Below are 14,159 nucleotides of genomic sequence, written 5' to 3'. Positions count from 1 at the left end.
TACAATTAAACTTCATAAACAATGCGTTGTATATTCACAGGAAAAAAAAAAAAAACAACAGTTCTAATGATGTAAGGGCTGTACACAAACAAGAATGGGAGAAAAGTAATTTGTTTCAGGGCTTAAAACTACAATTATTTTTCTTTCCTGGACTGAGAACAAGCGTGGTAGGAGGGTAAATGTGACTTCCAATAGCTTCAAGAGAACATTAGGAATGGAAACCATTGTGTGTACATATTTTGAACATGCATTATTTCAGAGGAAAACACATTATATTTTGACATGTTCTTACCAAATGCTTCAGAGTGCTGACAACAGAACAGGGAGGCATTCACTGGTGAGGCGTGGCTGAATGGGAATCTGATAAATGCCTGAATTTCTCCTTGAATGTCAGAGTTCTAAGCCAGGTTATGGATCCAGCATCACTGCTGCAGCACAGCCCGGCTCCTGCAGTTATGCTCCCAGCTGGGCAGCAGTGCTACAGCAAACCACCAGACTGGCAGAAATGCAGCATTTCTCCCCCAAAAAGCTATCCTGGATTTCCTGCACACAGCCTACACTGTTGGGAGCTGGGGAGCCATGCGCAACTAATGCAGCAGGAAGAAATGGTAAACCAAGAGACCCAAACGTAACATCTCACTGCCTCCTCCTGAGCTGCGCAACGCTATGGCTTCACGTTCTGGGAAATGACAGTACGTGTGTCTGATAGACTGGAATCTAAAATGAAACCCTTTGTGAAAAATACAGAAGCATAAATCCTTCCAAAATACCTGCACGTAAATTCAAGTAGTTTCTCTATGTGCAGAACAAGCACCAGGTGAAACAGGAAAGAGCTGCGAGGAAAGCCATGCAAATCCCACACTACACCCAACAATCCCTTCCAGTGCTACTCCTACAAAGCTATTCCATGCCAACAGCAAAATACATCCCTTGACCAATCCCATGAGAAATTTTCATAAGGTCCTCTAACAAAATGACCTTTGGAGGGAACTTATTAAGAGTTCAACCTGTGCAGCTGAGAGGGAAAAAGCCCCTGTCTGTCAGTGCAGACCACAGTACCAGTATCCACTTTAACACTCAATCCCTGCAGCTCGTCCCTTGGATGGCATGCACCTACATGGCAGCACCTGCGAGTCTGCTGGGGAGCAACATTCTTTTGGCAGCTACGGAAAACCATGTGAAAGAGATTTATCTGCTTCAAAATTAAGCTTGAATTAACTGCTTCATATCAACTGAATTAACTGCTTATTTTAATGCCAGCTGGCAGCACTCTGGGCAGTTCCAGGATTTTTCTCTAATCACGCCCAGCCCTGTCCTCCCTCCATACCCAGGAAACATGAAAGAATGAGGTGGGGACAGCAGTGACTTCTGCCTGTCACCGGCGTGAGGATGAACTGCTCATGCTTGCAACCAGTGCAGCTCTCTGTGGGAGCAGGGCCGTAATTACGAACAAATTGGGAGCTTTCTATGATAAGATCACCTGAAAATAAAGGTTTTAAGACACAAGTCTTGGTAATAAATTTATGTAACGTTGTGGCATTAGATGTAATTCAGCAATTATGAGAGGATTAAGAAAATCCTGCAAGAACAATCTGAGCGCCGTGACTTCCCCTCCCACTCCTGCCAATGAATGGCAGGCAGAATGTCAGGCTAGGAAATAACTGTCACAAACGAGCAACCCTGTGCACGGGGAGATGCCTAATCTGCAGCTGGCATTCAGGAGTCCAAAGGAAACACTCCCCACCAAGGGCTGGCTTTCCTTCACACTGCTATTATGCAGGGCTCCTCAGTTTGGAAATCTGGAAGGTTTTCCAGATTTGTGAGGAACTCTGTATATCTGTTTGATCTTGGTGAATCTCAGGGAAAATTACCCTCCACCTCTGTGACTTCACTGGTATCTAGGAATAACTCTTTTGGTTTTCCCGACAGCTCCTGAGCAACGTACAGACATGGTTCAAATCTGCTTTGTCTTTCACATGATGCAGGAAGTGCAAAAGACCACATCTCTGAATATAACACCTGTCTGACTTCTACATGCTATGTATGTAATTCAATAGATAGCTGTGTATTTTATATCCAAAACCTCACTCGATGTTGACTATTACATTTCACAAAATCAGGAGAATGAAGACGTAAGATTATAAGAAGATCAAAATGCCTCTTAGAATTAAGTAAAAAACATACTGTCTGGTTTCACAGCCTGAGCCCCTCCCTCCAGGGGGTTTTTCCTGGTTTGAGTGCCAGCCCTCCTTGGGCAGCTGGGCAGCGACACTCTCCATCTCCATCTCAGAGGCCTAAGTCCAGCATCCCTTCTGAGTCACAATGATGTCACCGGGGCACGAACCAAAGAACATACACAACAGGATCCCAGCTCATCAAAATGGGTATTTTTTTGTCCCATCTCTTATCCCAGTAGTGGTACGGAGGGTGGAAGTTACGGTGGCAGGCGGTGGCCTCACCTGCTCCTACACCATCAGCATTCACATCAGCCCTACAAGGCTGATTTGTAAGGAGAGGCATTAAGCAAGACTGAGGACCTTCCCCACAGCATGTAAGGCCTACTGTGCTTGGAAATGTAAAGGGAACATAACGTAGCACCAGGGCAGAAAACAAACTCTTCTATGTAGAAATAGTTATTGTTTTCAAAGCAGAATTTGCAACATATCTGTATCTGTGCTACAGCAGTTTCTATATAGAATTTACCTTCTGGAGTCAAGCCACTAACGTTATTTTGACTCAGTCAGGCCTCCAAGGCAGGATTTCCATTATTATGGAGATGAACTGCCTTTAATGACTGCAATAATATAATTGTACCTCAGGGCAGAATTTCTAATAACATGATTGCACAGTTCTCAAACGCTGGTAAAAGATATCTTCAGGGCAGGTTGTTCATTAGGGGTGCAGCACACACCAGCGCGGCCTCCAGAGAAGAACACGAAACCTCAAGCAATAAAGCTCTTTTTTTCTGTGGCAGTCTGTGCCCTCTGGGCAAGCCCTGAACAACGCTCTTAGTTCTGCCTCCCGGACAGCAGTAGCCTCCAGAGCAGGATCCCTGGCAGCCAAATCCGATGCAAACTATTTCTGCTCCCAGAAAGTTGTCCCTAACGTTACATTCCATGTGAAAAGTCACAGGAGCCCCAGGAGGAATGCTCCAGCGATTGCCACAGTCGAAGTCACACTGTACATCAGAATTCAGAGCCAGGACCGACACATTCATGTTGCTTTTGTCTCCACCTGGAATTGGCAAGACCATCTATATTGATTAACCTTCACGTGATCAGATTCAGCTTGGAGAAGGATCCAGATGTTCTGGTGCTTCTCTGGAGCTCAATGGACTCTTTAACGTCAGTTAAACTGGAGATTTCATTTAAGTTGCTTCTCCCACACCTGTCTGAAAGTTCAGTTTTGCGCCCCAGGAGAAAAGATTTCAGCAACAGCTTTTCTTGGCATCTTTCTTACTGTATCTCAACAAATTTTTTCAACAGCCAAGAAGGTTCTTGTTTGAAGCCCACGTAAATGTAAATGTGTAAATGTGGGTGCAGCGACATCCCCGGGTCGGACTCCAGTCAGTCTTGCTGTCCCAAGGAAGCAGGGAGAAGATAATGCTTCAGTGACCAGAGAAAGCAGGAATGGGGGTGGCGATAATGGGGCGGCCATGGAGGCCTCTCCTAACCCTGTGAAGTCAGACAGTGCTGACGAACAACGCCACAACTGTATCAGCCAAAATCAATCCTTAATTGCACATTTCACACAGTCTCCGGTCACAGATTGGAGGGATGGCGTGTAATAGAGGTGATGATGAGGATTCAACATCCTCATCCCCACGAGAGACACAAACAACGGCGCAGAAGAACGAAATACGTCCAACGCCAAGTCAGCGGAGCGGTGTTCATTAAGACGTTTTGCCAGAGAGGCCTGCCGGAAGGTCTGGCTGGTGGAAAACCCCAGGGTTGCAGCGGCAGCAAATTTCACACCTGCTTGGGCACATTTCACATCTGATTTCCCATCCAGGGCTCGGTGCCCAAGCGGGAGGCTCTGGCCAGGCGAAGTGTATGGCAGGCACGGGGCAAGGAGCGCAGCAGTTCTGCAGTCCGTATTTCAGCTCAGCTCTTGGCTACTTTCTTCCCAGCTGCCGCCTCACCAGGAGAACAGAGACCTATGTTTTCCCCACATGAGAGAATCTAGTGATGTTTTTCTTCACATCTTAGCAAGCTTTTAGGAATACACCTGCCTTTTGCCATAGGTAGTATGCCTTGGGTGAAGTTGGGTCAGGAAGATGCAGCAGATGCAGCCCACTGAACTGCTCCTTAAAACACATGGACATGTGCTCACTTCAGGCTGTGCTTTGGTATGGGTTCCCTCATGCCTACCACAGCGTGATTTTAGGTGACAGTGTTTCAGGGAGGGGAGCTAGCAGTGCTTCCTGTTCCCAGCTGCCTATTTTCACAGAGCCCTGATGAAACCTGCTGTTTTCATGAGGCGCATCTTTTCCTCTAAGCTCTGGTGGAAACTGGTCGAAACACCAACAGCCTGTTCAAACCACCAGCTCAGAAGTCATTTGTAACAACATACAGGCAAACCGAACCTGGCTGTACAAGTCCTGAGCTCCTTCCCTTGGGAAGCCACAATCCAGGGGCTTCTGCTGTTTTACAGCAGCTGACTTTTAGGAAAGCCTGCAGATGAAAGAGCAGTGCTAGAGCAAAATCACTTTGTTGTTAGCACTACATAGCAGTGACAAAGGAAGGAGCACAGTTGCTCTCATTTCTTTCCTTTCCTAATCCCTGGCTCAGATAAATCCATGGTTCCTCTCCCAGGCTCTAAATTAAAACGAGGAGATGAAACCACAGCATACCAAGGAGAGCAGCCTAGGGGAAAACAGCAAATTTCAACTGCGGACTCTGTCAGCAAGGACTGGGAGGGGACAGACACTCTGAAACCTCAGCACTTGCTGCTTCCACCCTCTCCACAAATTCCAGAAGAACAAGCTACTTTGGTTTAAAAAATCAATCTGACTTGATATAGTATAACATCAACCTTGCACAGCTTTGTGCCCTGAATGCTAAAGGAAGTTCTCCACACTTATCACCCAACTCCTTTTATTCCGAGAAGTGAAATCAAGCTGTCCATAGACAACTGCCTCCTGAATACCAGATATCAGACAATAAGTCACAAATATGTTCAATATTTTACTCGTCTGGCTGTAAACGAACATTCGATATACACATCACCATAGTATTTGCTCAATGCCCATTACAGGCAGGTTGGCTGGAGCAAGACTAGACTTTCCAATTCCAACTCTAAGAGGTTTAAGCTTTTAAAAATAAAAATTTCCTCTACTTCCTGCCTCTTTGGTCTATACTCACAGGACAAGATTCTTCCCACAAATGCACTGCAATAAAAGAGGCACATTACGCTTGCAGGTGACCACAACAGCTCTACAGGTCTCTCCCTCAGAGGCTGCATGAGCAGGACAGGTAACACAGCCAGCAATGGATCACTGCCATCACTGAAGCAGTGACTGTGGATTTACAAGGTAAGCACTTACTTCCTTCTAATGCTCTCCTTTGAATTAATTTATATATATATATAAAAATAGAGATATATATCTCTTTTATTTGGCCAGCCCAAAAAAGCCATCTCCAAGTTAGGCACTGCGACTGCCAAATTAATTACTAACCCCAAACAACTCCTGTTTGCAGGACACATTCAGTAATTTACCAGGATTGTGTAATTTGCAGTGGAGGGTTTCAGCAATACTCTCCTGGGAATTTTTTCTTGAAAAACAATGGCTATTTAGAGCAATCCAAAGGCAAAAGATTTGCTTTTTAGAATGTATCTTTATCAGCTTCCAGGCAGGGATGCTTCAATAGTACACAGAGATGAGGATGAACACAATGGGAATAGAAATTTCACCCCCAGCTCCTGGAGATTGAACACTGGCTGTTTTCACATTTATTTGCAAGTCAATTTTGGGAAGCTATTAATGACAAATTTAGTTTTCATTGCTGAAAGCCCCTGGGTTGGAGCAAGCCAATGAAAGGAATAGTTTCTGTAAGACATTACCTCTCATTTTCTCTTAGGATGTCTTTTCCTTTCTTCCAAGAGTAAGTAGGTCTGGGAGAAGCTTTTGGCTTGCACTCAATGATTACTTCACCGCCCACTTTCACAAGAGTTAACTTTTTCAGGAGCGTTTTGGAAAAGTCTGGCCCGACAGCTGGAAGAGAAAAAGTGGATACGGATCAGAATTCCCTCTGAAAAAGGAAGTCAGGCTCTTTGGGACATGACCACATTCCAAGGATTCTTCTCACCTGTAATTGCTCAGTGATCTGCCTTAAAATCTGATATTTTTAATTCAGAATCATTGCATAAAGAGGATCTTTTATTTTGATGCTATAAAGGGGAGAGACCTTAGCACAGCCAGGTCCTGAACCAAGCGAAACAAGGCAAGGCTTGGAATGTCATCGGGGCACAAAGAAATCTCCCATCATCTGCCTGAACACCTTCAGGGCACGTTCCTCTGCTTTGTGCAAAGCACTTCACCACAGCAAACAGCAGAGCCACGCAGACAGGCTGCAGCATGGCCGCAAGGCAGGCCTGGCAGGGAGGACGCTGTCTGGCCCCCCAGGACTGTTCATGATTGATTTGATGGAACCCAATGACAGGCAGAGCTCGGAGGCAGCTGCCTCTTGACTGACTCCCCAAGGAAGGCCAGAAGGTTTTGTTTCTATCAAATAGGAAAGTTACTTTTTTCAGTACAGAAAGCTCAAAGCAAATCAGGGGAGGCAGCGTAATGGTTTGATGAACAGCTCCTGCCCTGCTCACTGCGCCTTCGTGGCAGAAAGCTCTGCCCAGGCCCTTCAGCTCCCCACATTCTCCCCATCTCCTTGCACAGCTTTGTGCTGCAGCCCGTGCCTCCTGCCGCGTCCTCGCATCCCTGAGCCAGCAGCAGTTTGCTCAACTTTCTTTCTTGCTGCGCTCTGTGAGGTGTAAGTTTACATCACTGCATCTGCTTGGTGCTCCGGAGAAGGATCTAAGGTTCACCTGGAGCAGCTGGGAGACAAAAAGCTGTCGTGGGAGACAGAAAGCAAATCCATTTTTCCTACAGCATCTCTTTTGCCTCCGTTCTTCTCAATATCATTTCTGCCGCAAAAGGGCTGGAAATAAAAAATAATCCCACACTGACAACGGGACAGCCGTTATGTTCTAATAGAAGTCTTCTGTCTTCCCCTTATGCGAATCAGAGCTCACTAATCTCTGAGGTGCCCTGTCTGCTGTGCCTAATCATAGAGGAGTGATTCATTTAAGCATAGAGGAAACCATACGTTATTAAAAACTATAAAAGAGCCGTCTGAAAAATGACACCGGATATGTAAAACATCTCAAAATGAAAGCAGCATCCTGAGAACAACTTCCCACCAATGTGCTCAGAACCAGATGAAGCATTAACTAGATCATATTATTGTAATGCACTATCACTTTTTGGAAATGCTTTCAGATGATTGTCTGAAACTTATAGGCAAAAGAGATTTTTGAACTACCCAGTGATTTCCATGAGTGTAAGGCACAGTTTTGATTGTTTCTTTACAAGTCATTGGCTACTTCCCTCCTGCTCCTGCATGCGGTAGAGGAATTGTGTGCAACGTGGGTTTTGTTCTGTGATGACTGATGAACAAAGCAGTTATCAGGGGATCAAAATGACAGAAATATAAAGGGTAGAGGGAAAATCTACTCTGATTATGCAAGGTATTCAGCACAGCCACAGAGAGCATCATCTGTAAGGAGCAACACATCACTGGGAATCTCAAGACACTGCGGTCTGGGTCTGATACACTGTGAAACAGCTTCTGCTACTGGTCTGTGGATTTTATGACATAAGCCAACTCTGCAAATAACAAGCTGTGGGTAGGAAGGCAGGAAAAGGGCCGGTTCTGCAGCTACACATGCTTAGGGCTGAGACAGGAACTTAAAATCTGAAATTTAGAAATCTCTGGGCTCAGTTTTCAGCACTACCAGAGCCTTTCTGTGCCACCTCAGCAATAACGTACTTGATATCTCCACACCTTGCTTGTAAGATGAGGATTTACATTTCACTTTTTTCACTCCATGCTTTATTTTAAACATTCAGTCAGAAAACTATTCCAGGCAGCGACTGCATCTTGCTACAGGTTTTTACAACGCCCAGCACAACAGGATTCTGGTTTTAGCTCAAGACTCTGGGCAATATAATTGACAACAATAACAGAGAAGCATCAATCTGAGAAAAGCTCTGTGAGTAATTTTCCATCACTCTTTTTCACTTAATTTTGCTATAAGCCTCACTTGCTAATAGTGGTGTTTAATCACTTCAAGTGCTTAACTTCAGGACCTTGTAAAATAACCATTTTTATACTCAGAAAGATTCCTTTAAAAGCCAACATTTCTCAGTGAGAACTCAGAATATTGACCTACTTCGAAAACTGCAGTGAAAAAGGAAAACATGCTATTTTCCTTTAATAATGTGCCAAATTAAGTCACCAATCCACAGAAGTGACTCTGCAGCACAGCATTCTGGCACACAGAAGTGTGTAATGCAGATGAGAAGTCAGCCACGTGCCATCTACCTGGCAGGTTTTTGAGAACAGGCTTCCCAAGGCCTTTGCTCTTCGTGCCAACACGAGGCCTGCACCGGGATGTCCCTCTTACTGCCAAGGCTCAGGGAATATGGAGATCACATTAATTATAAATATATTCTCAATGTTCAGTTTCTCTTTCTGCGTGGTGGTTCTGTCTGCGCTCAGTGTACAGTGAGGATGCTGTCTTGCTATTGCAGGCCTGGTCCTCAACTCCTGCCAGGAGTTGGACCCTCCGATCCTTATGGGTCCATTCCAACCTGGGATATTCTAGGATTCAACCTCCAATCCAAAAATGTCAGTGACCACACTCTCAGGACAAGCTCCAATCCCATTGCTGGGGCTACTGGGCACTGGCAGCACGCACTGACTGCCTTTACCTTGCGAGAAGATCAGCACTCCCAGCAAAGGTTCATTCCTACAGGAAATGCATCAGTGGTCTTACTTGAATTTCCTTCACGGAGTAACACAACCAATACATCTTAGCACTGCAAAGTCTGATTTATTGAACATTATTGTACTTTTCTTGAACAGCAACAATGACAATCTTCCAAATGATTTCTTTTTTTTCGCTGTATCGCTGCTGATAAAAATGACTGATACTGAAAATGCCATAATCGGTAAAGACCTTGTGCTTTGTTCTTCGGGATGAAGTGGGGAATGATGCTATTGAACATACACTTTGAAAACAACTGAAGCACTGTTTCTTAATTGCAAATTCGATTTAACTATTCAAAGCTACATATCTATTTTGACTTACGGGTTCCTAGGCCTGTCACTCATACACGAGCTTTCAGAGTGAGGTGCAGCATCACAGGATGGCTGAAGTTAGCGGGAGGTGGCCCTGTTCCATCTGGGCTCAGCCCGAGCAGGATGCCCTGGATCCTGTCCAGTTGGGTGCTAAGTATCTCCAAGGAGATATCACAATCTCTCTGAACAACCTGTACTAATGTTTGAAACAGTAAGATAAAGATTTTCCTATATTCAAATGGCATTTCCTATGTTTCAGTCCATGACTATTGCTCTTATTTGGGTACTGGGCACCACTGAAACGAACCTGTTTCTGTCATCTTTACTGCCTCCCGACAGGCATTTACACAGATCAATAACATCCCCCAGAGCTGTCTCCATTAGTTTCCCATTAGGTTTGTTGAAGAAAGCAGTGAGAACAGCTTGCTAATTCGATACAGAATAGGAATCTGGAGACTTCAATTCCATTCTCACTCAAAGATGCATCTTCTGGATTTCATGTTAAGTCTGATTCTAATTGTTGGAGGACTCAATTCACAGGAGCATCTCCTGATATTAACTGGGATGATTAGGTCAGGCAAACACAAAACAGGGAGGGCAGAAGTTGTTTTTCTTGGTGAGGGTTTAAGGACTGAAGCATTGTGATTTTGGATGGTGAAAGGTCTATTCAGACAGAAGGGTTTTCAACATCTCCTTGGGACAGTCCAGGGTGCTTTGAATGAGGGCAACGCTTGGGTTAGCAGGAAGTGAGTGGCCTTGCCAGCTCTCCATGCTCAGTTACCCAGATGAATATGAGAATATGAGATGATGTAAAGAAATTTGTTCTCTATCGATCCGCTTTCCCAAGCTTTCATTTCATGCCATACTTAAAAACAACAACTTGTCCAAGACTTTCAGTGGTACTACTTCAGACGTTGACACTTAGCAAAACCATTTTGGGTTAAAGCTGTGCCAGTTTTGGAAGGTTTGCAGCACTCGGGAAAGTAAACTTACCTATGACACTCAGTTCTGCACTGGCAAAAATGGTGCCGTGTCTGTTTTCCGCGACACACTGATACATGCCGGCATCCGACAGGCTGACATTCGTTATGGTCAGTGAGCCCTGCTCTATCCGAACTCTGCCCTGTGGGAAACAGTGAAACAAGTAAAGAAGTAAATAAGGAGATTCCTCCTTGGAAAATAACCCCAGCAGGAGCTGTGCCATTTTGCATGCCCAGGTAGACAAAGAAAGGCAGCAGTAACAGGAAGAATTTGCATGCTCCATTCTATTTGTTTGCCAACAAAATTTATGTCAGCTTAAATGGAAAAAAAACAATACAGTAGTTGGTAAATGCAATTTAAATCAAAGGACTTTCCCTTGACTTCTCATTGATTTAATACCTAAACCATTTAGATTAATCTCCTTTTCAAGCAGGTAAACCTGAATCAAAAAATATACATTTTTTTCCATGGTGACACATCGCAGCCAACCTAATTCTTTAAAATATTTAAAACAATGATGCTACAGGTATATATGACAATGAAGGTTACTTGGTTGCCATCTTAGCTACAATGGGAAATATTTTATATCCTCCGCAGTTTACTGAAAACAACATAGATGTTAATAATTTAATGATCCTTCACTTCGTATCAGCCACTAACATGATTTAAGTACAAGACCATCTGCTAGTGACCAGCGTGAAGCAAGTAAAATTAGTGTGTGGAACAAAAGACCACAGTATCATTTGTCAGCCTAAGGATATGGAGCTCACGTTATCAATTTTAATAAGTACAGCAAAGTGTTCCCTCCCTCCCCAGGAGTTTCATCATTAAAAAATAGTAATATAAAGAGCTATTGGCTTTCTACTTGGCCGTAGGGTGGAAATTTAATGTTTGTGCAATCTTTGTCAGGGTTTGATCAAATCTGGGCAGCCATGTTCTTTCACAGTAAGCGAAGGGAAAAAATGCAGGCTACTGTGAAGCCAATGCTTGGTAATTTGTTTTAGTTGTTGTTATAATTGAGGCAGTCACAGGACTGAGTGATTCCCCGTCAATGGTACAAGGAACAGGCACCTGCCCTGTTCCTATGAATCCCTCATCTCTAGGCAGTTTTTTCTGTCCCTGCTAATGGCAGGCTCCTGGTCACTCACACAGGGACACAGCTGAACAGGAGGAATGGGAATGCTGCTAGAGACCAGGAGAAATGCTAAGGCTTGCTTAGCAGCTGTAGTTTGCCTCAAAACTGTAAGCTGGAAGAATGAATCCAGGGCAACTCAGTCCCACTTGGCCATTCCCGCTTTTTCACATACACGTGTCCACACTTAGATTTGTTGGATTTGTGGATCTTTCATATCTGTGAGGAACTTTAAAGCTGCTGTGCATCCTAGGTGTCATTAACAGCTCTCTGAAGCCAACCCGTGCCCAAGAGAAAGAATGAGGCACTTCCCTCCTCTCCAACTCAGGAACTCAACCTCATACAGAAGCACCCACCAACCACGACAAGGAATCACCTACAGAGCAAGGGGATTTCAGAGCACTGCCATCACTTCCATCCCCATTAGTCATAAAACAAGCAGAATGAGAACGCCTACCTGCGGCAGTAGTGGTTCACCGTCCTTCAGCCAGCGGTAGGAGGGCTTCGGCCTCCCGCTGGCATGGCACTCCCAGAAGACGTTTTCCTCAATGGCTGCGTGTACATCACTGATCTTCTGAATCCAGTTGGGCTGAGCTGCAATGCAAAAGCGAGGAATAAAGCTTCATGTCTATTAACAACAACCTGCTCCCCGGGGCACCATCAAATAGCCACATATTTCTTACTTTACCATCACATTTAAGAGTTAGATTCAGGCCTGGCCCATGGAGCACTGTCACATGAATATCTTTCACGTGTTTGAAAAAATCTCTGGAGCCAGTAATTACATGAATGGCAATGAACATCTTCAAAAACAGATCCTGGAGATACATTTTGATAGAACTTGGTAAAACTGGTGCTGGAAGATTTCAGACACTTACGCAATGATATTTTTAGCTATATTTCACATATTATTGTCATCAGAGCTCAATGTCTTTTTTTAACATCCAGCTTAAATTTAGCTAGACTCTGCATGCAAAATTACCGCTTGTTTTCGGAAACAACAAAACCTCTTTCTTTTGTTACTTTCATAAACACCACCAGCCTGTGTTTACTTAAAATATTTTTCAGGAAGTCATATTAAACATAAAGGCCATCCAGCCCTTTTAGTTGTCATTTACCCTACTCTGAAGTAAGAAAATCTGAGAGGCTTAGTAGGAAGGTGTTACCAGCAGAGGTCTCCAAGAACCTGATTAATCCCTCCTCACATGTAATCAAGATAAAAAATAAATAAGATTACGTCCAGAAAAAAAAAAAAAACAACGCAAGAAAACTCAAAAAAGTTATGCATCTCTTTTGAATAGAGACAGGAGTCAGAAAAAAGGCCTGAAAGGATAAATTAAAAAATGTACAAAAATGTTAAGTTGAACACAAAGTTGGTATGCCTGTAACTAAAATATTGATATGTCTATGCTGTTAGGTGAAGCTGGATATACAAACTCAGAGTGCCTTTCCAAACTCTTTTCAGGCTGTGACAGATGTGTGCCTAATTCCATGTCTACCACTTTGCATGCTTCCCTTCTCACTGTGACTATAAACAACAAAGCTTAGCAGAAAGCCGAAGAACTTTGCACAGAATCTGAAATCTGCCTCAAGAAATACCCTAAGGGACTTGCAAGAAAAGCAGAAAGGAAAACCGAATGTAATGACAATGCAGGAGCAATACGTGAAAATGGGAGGTGAGTGGTGCCTGCATCTCTGACTGCACCTCCTGCCCTGTAATGTGTTAACCTTGTTTATGATCTATATCTAAAGTGATGTGAAAAGGAAAGGGTTTAAATGTAGGAAGATGAAAGTCAGCTCTGTCATTTAAAGTAAGAACTTGAACAATTCCATGGAGCTGAGACACCTCACGCAACTCCACAGGATCACTGGCTCAAGGACATTTGCAAATTACTCATGAGTTTACATATTCATTATTCTAAGAGCATCTAATTCATAATTTTGAAGAAAGTCTTACGATACTGTGAAAGGAGCTCTACAAAACCACACAGCTCCATTTGCCTTTTTTGCGGTGCTGAGTGTTTTACTGATTTCCCACTTGACAACAAAAAAAAAAGGCAGACAAAACAACCAAAAGCAATCTGCAGAGAAGGAACCCATAAAGGGCACAGTGGGCTCTACAGAATATAAATGTAAGCAATTGAAAAAGAAAAAACAATGAAAAAATATATCCTTTTGGGGAGCAAAGTAAATTCAGTTTTTATCCTTATTTCAATTCAGAACTTATCCATATTTCAGGCAGTCACAGGCCTCGACTAAGGCAAGCTCTTACTCAAGCCAGTGAAAGACTGATATCCATCCAGTCTTTCTTTTACAGGGTGCAGGTTACAAACACAAAGTCCTACCCTAGGTAACTGTGCAGATTCTGACTGCGGTGCTGGAACCATAGGAGCCACTGCCAGCCCACCCACTGCAATACATGTGTGGCACCTGCGAGCTGCGGGCTCGCCCCACCAATCAACCTTTCCAGTTATTTAAACTAGTTAAGCTTTCACCCTAGAGCTATTTATGCTGCAGATGACTACAGAACAAGTGTATTAGGTTAAAAATAAAGCTCAGTGAAACCTGGAGGAGCCCTATGTTTCCCAGGAACGTAGTTCTCTGCTGCTCTTTGGGAGACATTTCTAATTAGGTCAATCTCTCCTTTGAACAGCTCATTTCAGAGAATACCAGGCATGCTCTTGACT

The 14,159-nt window shown here is 43.8% G+C and overlaps 1 protein-coding gene across 8 annotated transcripts in view; it reads right to left on the bottom strand.

Moving 5' to 3' along the window:
* Positions 1-14,159, bottom strand: part of CNTN4 (contactin 4) — a 262,223-nt gene that overhangs the window by 41,513 nt on the left and 206,551 nt on the right. For all 8 annotated transcript variants that reach the window (XM_021409696.1, XM_021409697.1, XM_021409698.1 and 5 more), the window contains 3 exons: positions 11,930-12,066; positions 10,353-10,482; positions 6,064-6,214 (listed from right to left, as the gene is read on the bottom strand). In XM_021409696.1, coding sequence (XP_021265371.1) covers positions 6,064-6,214; positions 10,353-10,482; positions 11,930-12,066 — 418 coding nt within the window. The remainder of the gene's footprint in view (positions 1-6,063; positions 6,215-10,352; positions 10,483-11,929; positions 12,067-14,159) is intronic.

This window comes from Numida meleagris, chromosome 11 (genome assembly GCF_002078875.1).
Source record: "Numida meleagris isolate 19003 breed g44 Domestic line chromosome 11, NumMel1.0, whole genome shotgun sequence".
Lineage (NCBI taxonomy): Eukaryota > Metazoa > Chordata > Aves > Galliformes > Numididae > Numida > Numida meleagris.
This window is presented reverse-complemented; position numbering and strand designations above follow the sequence as displayed.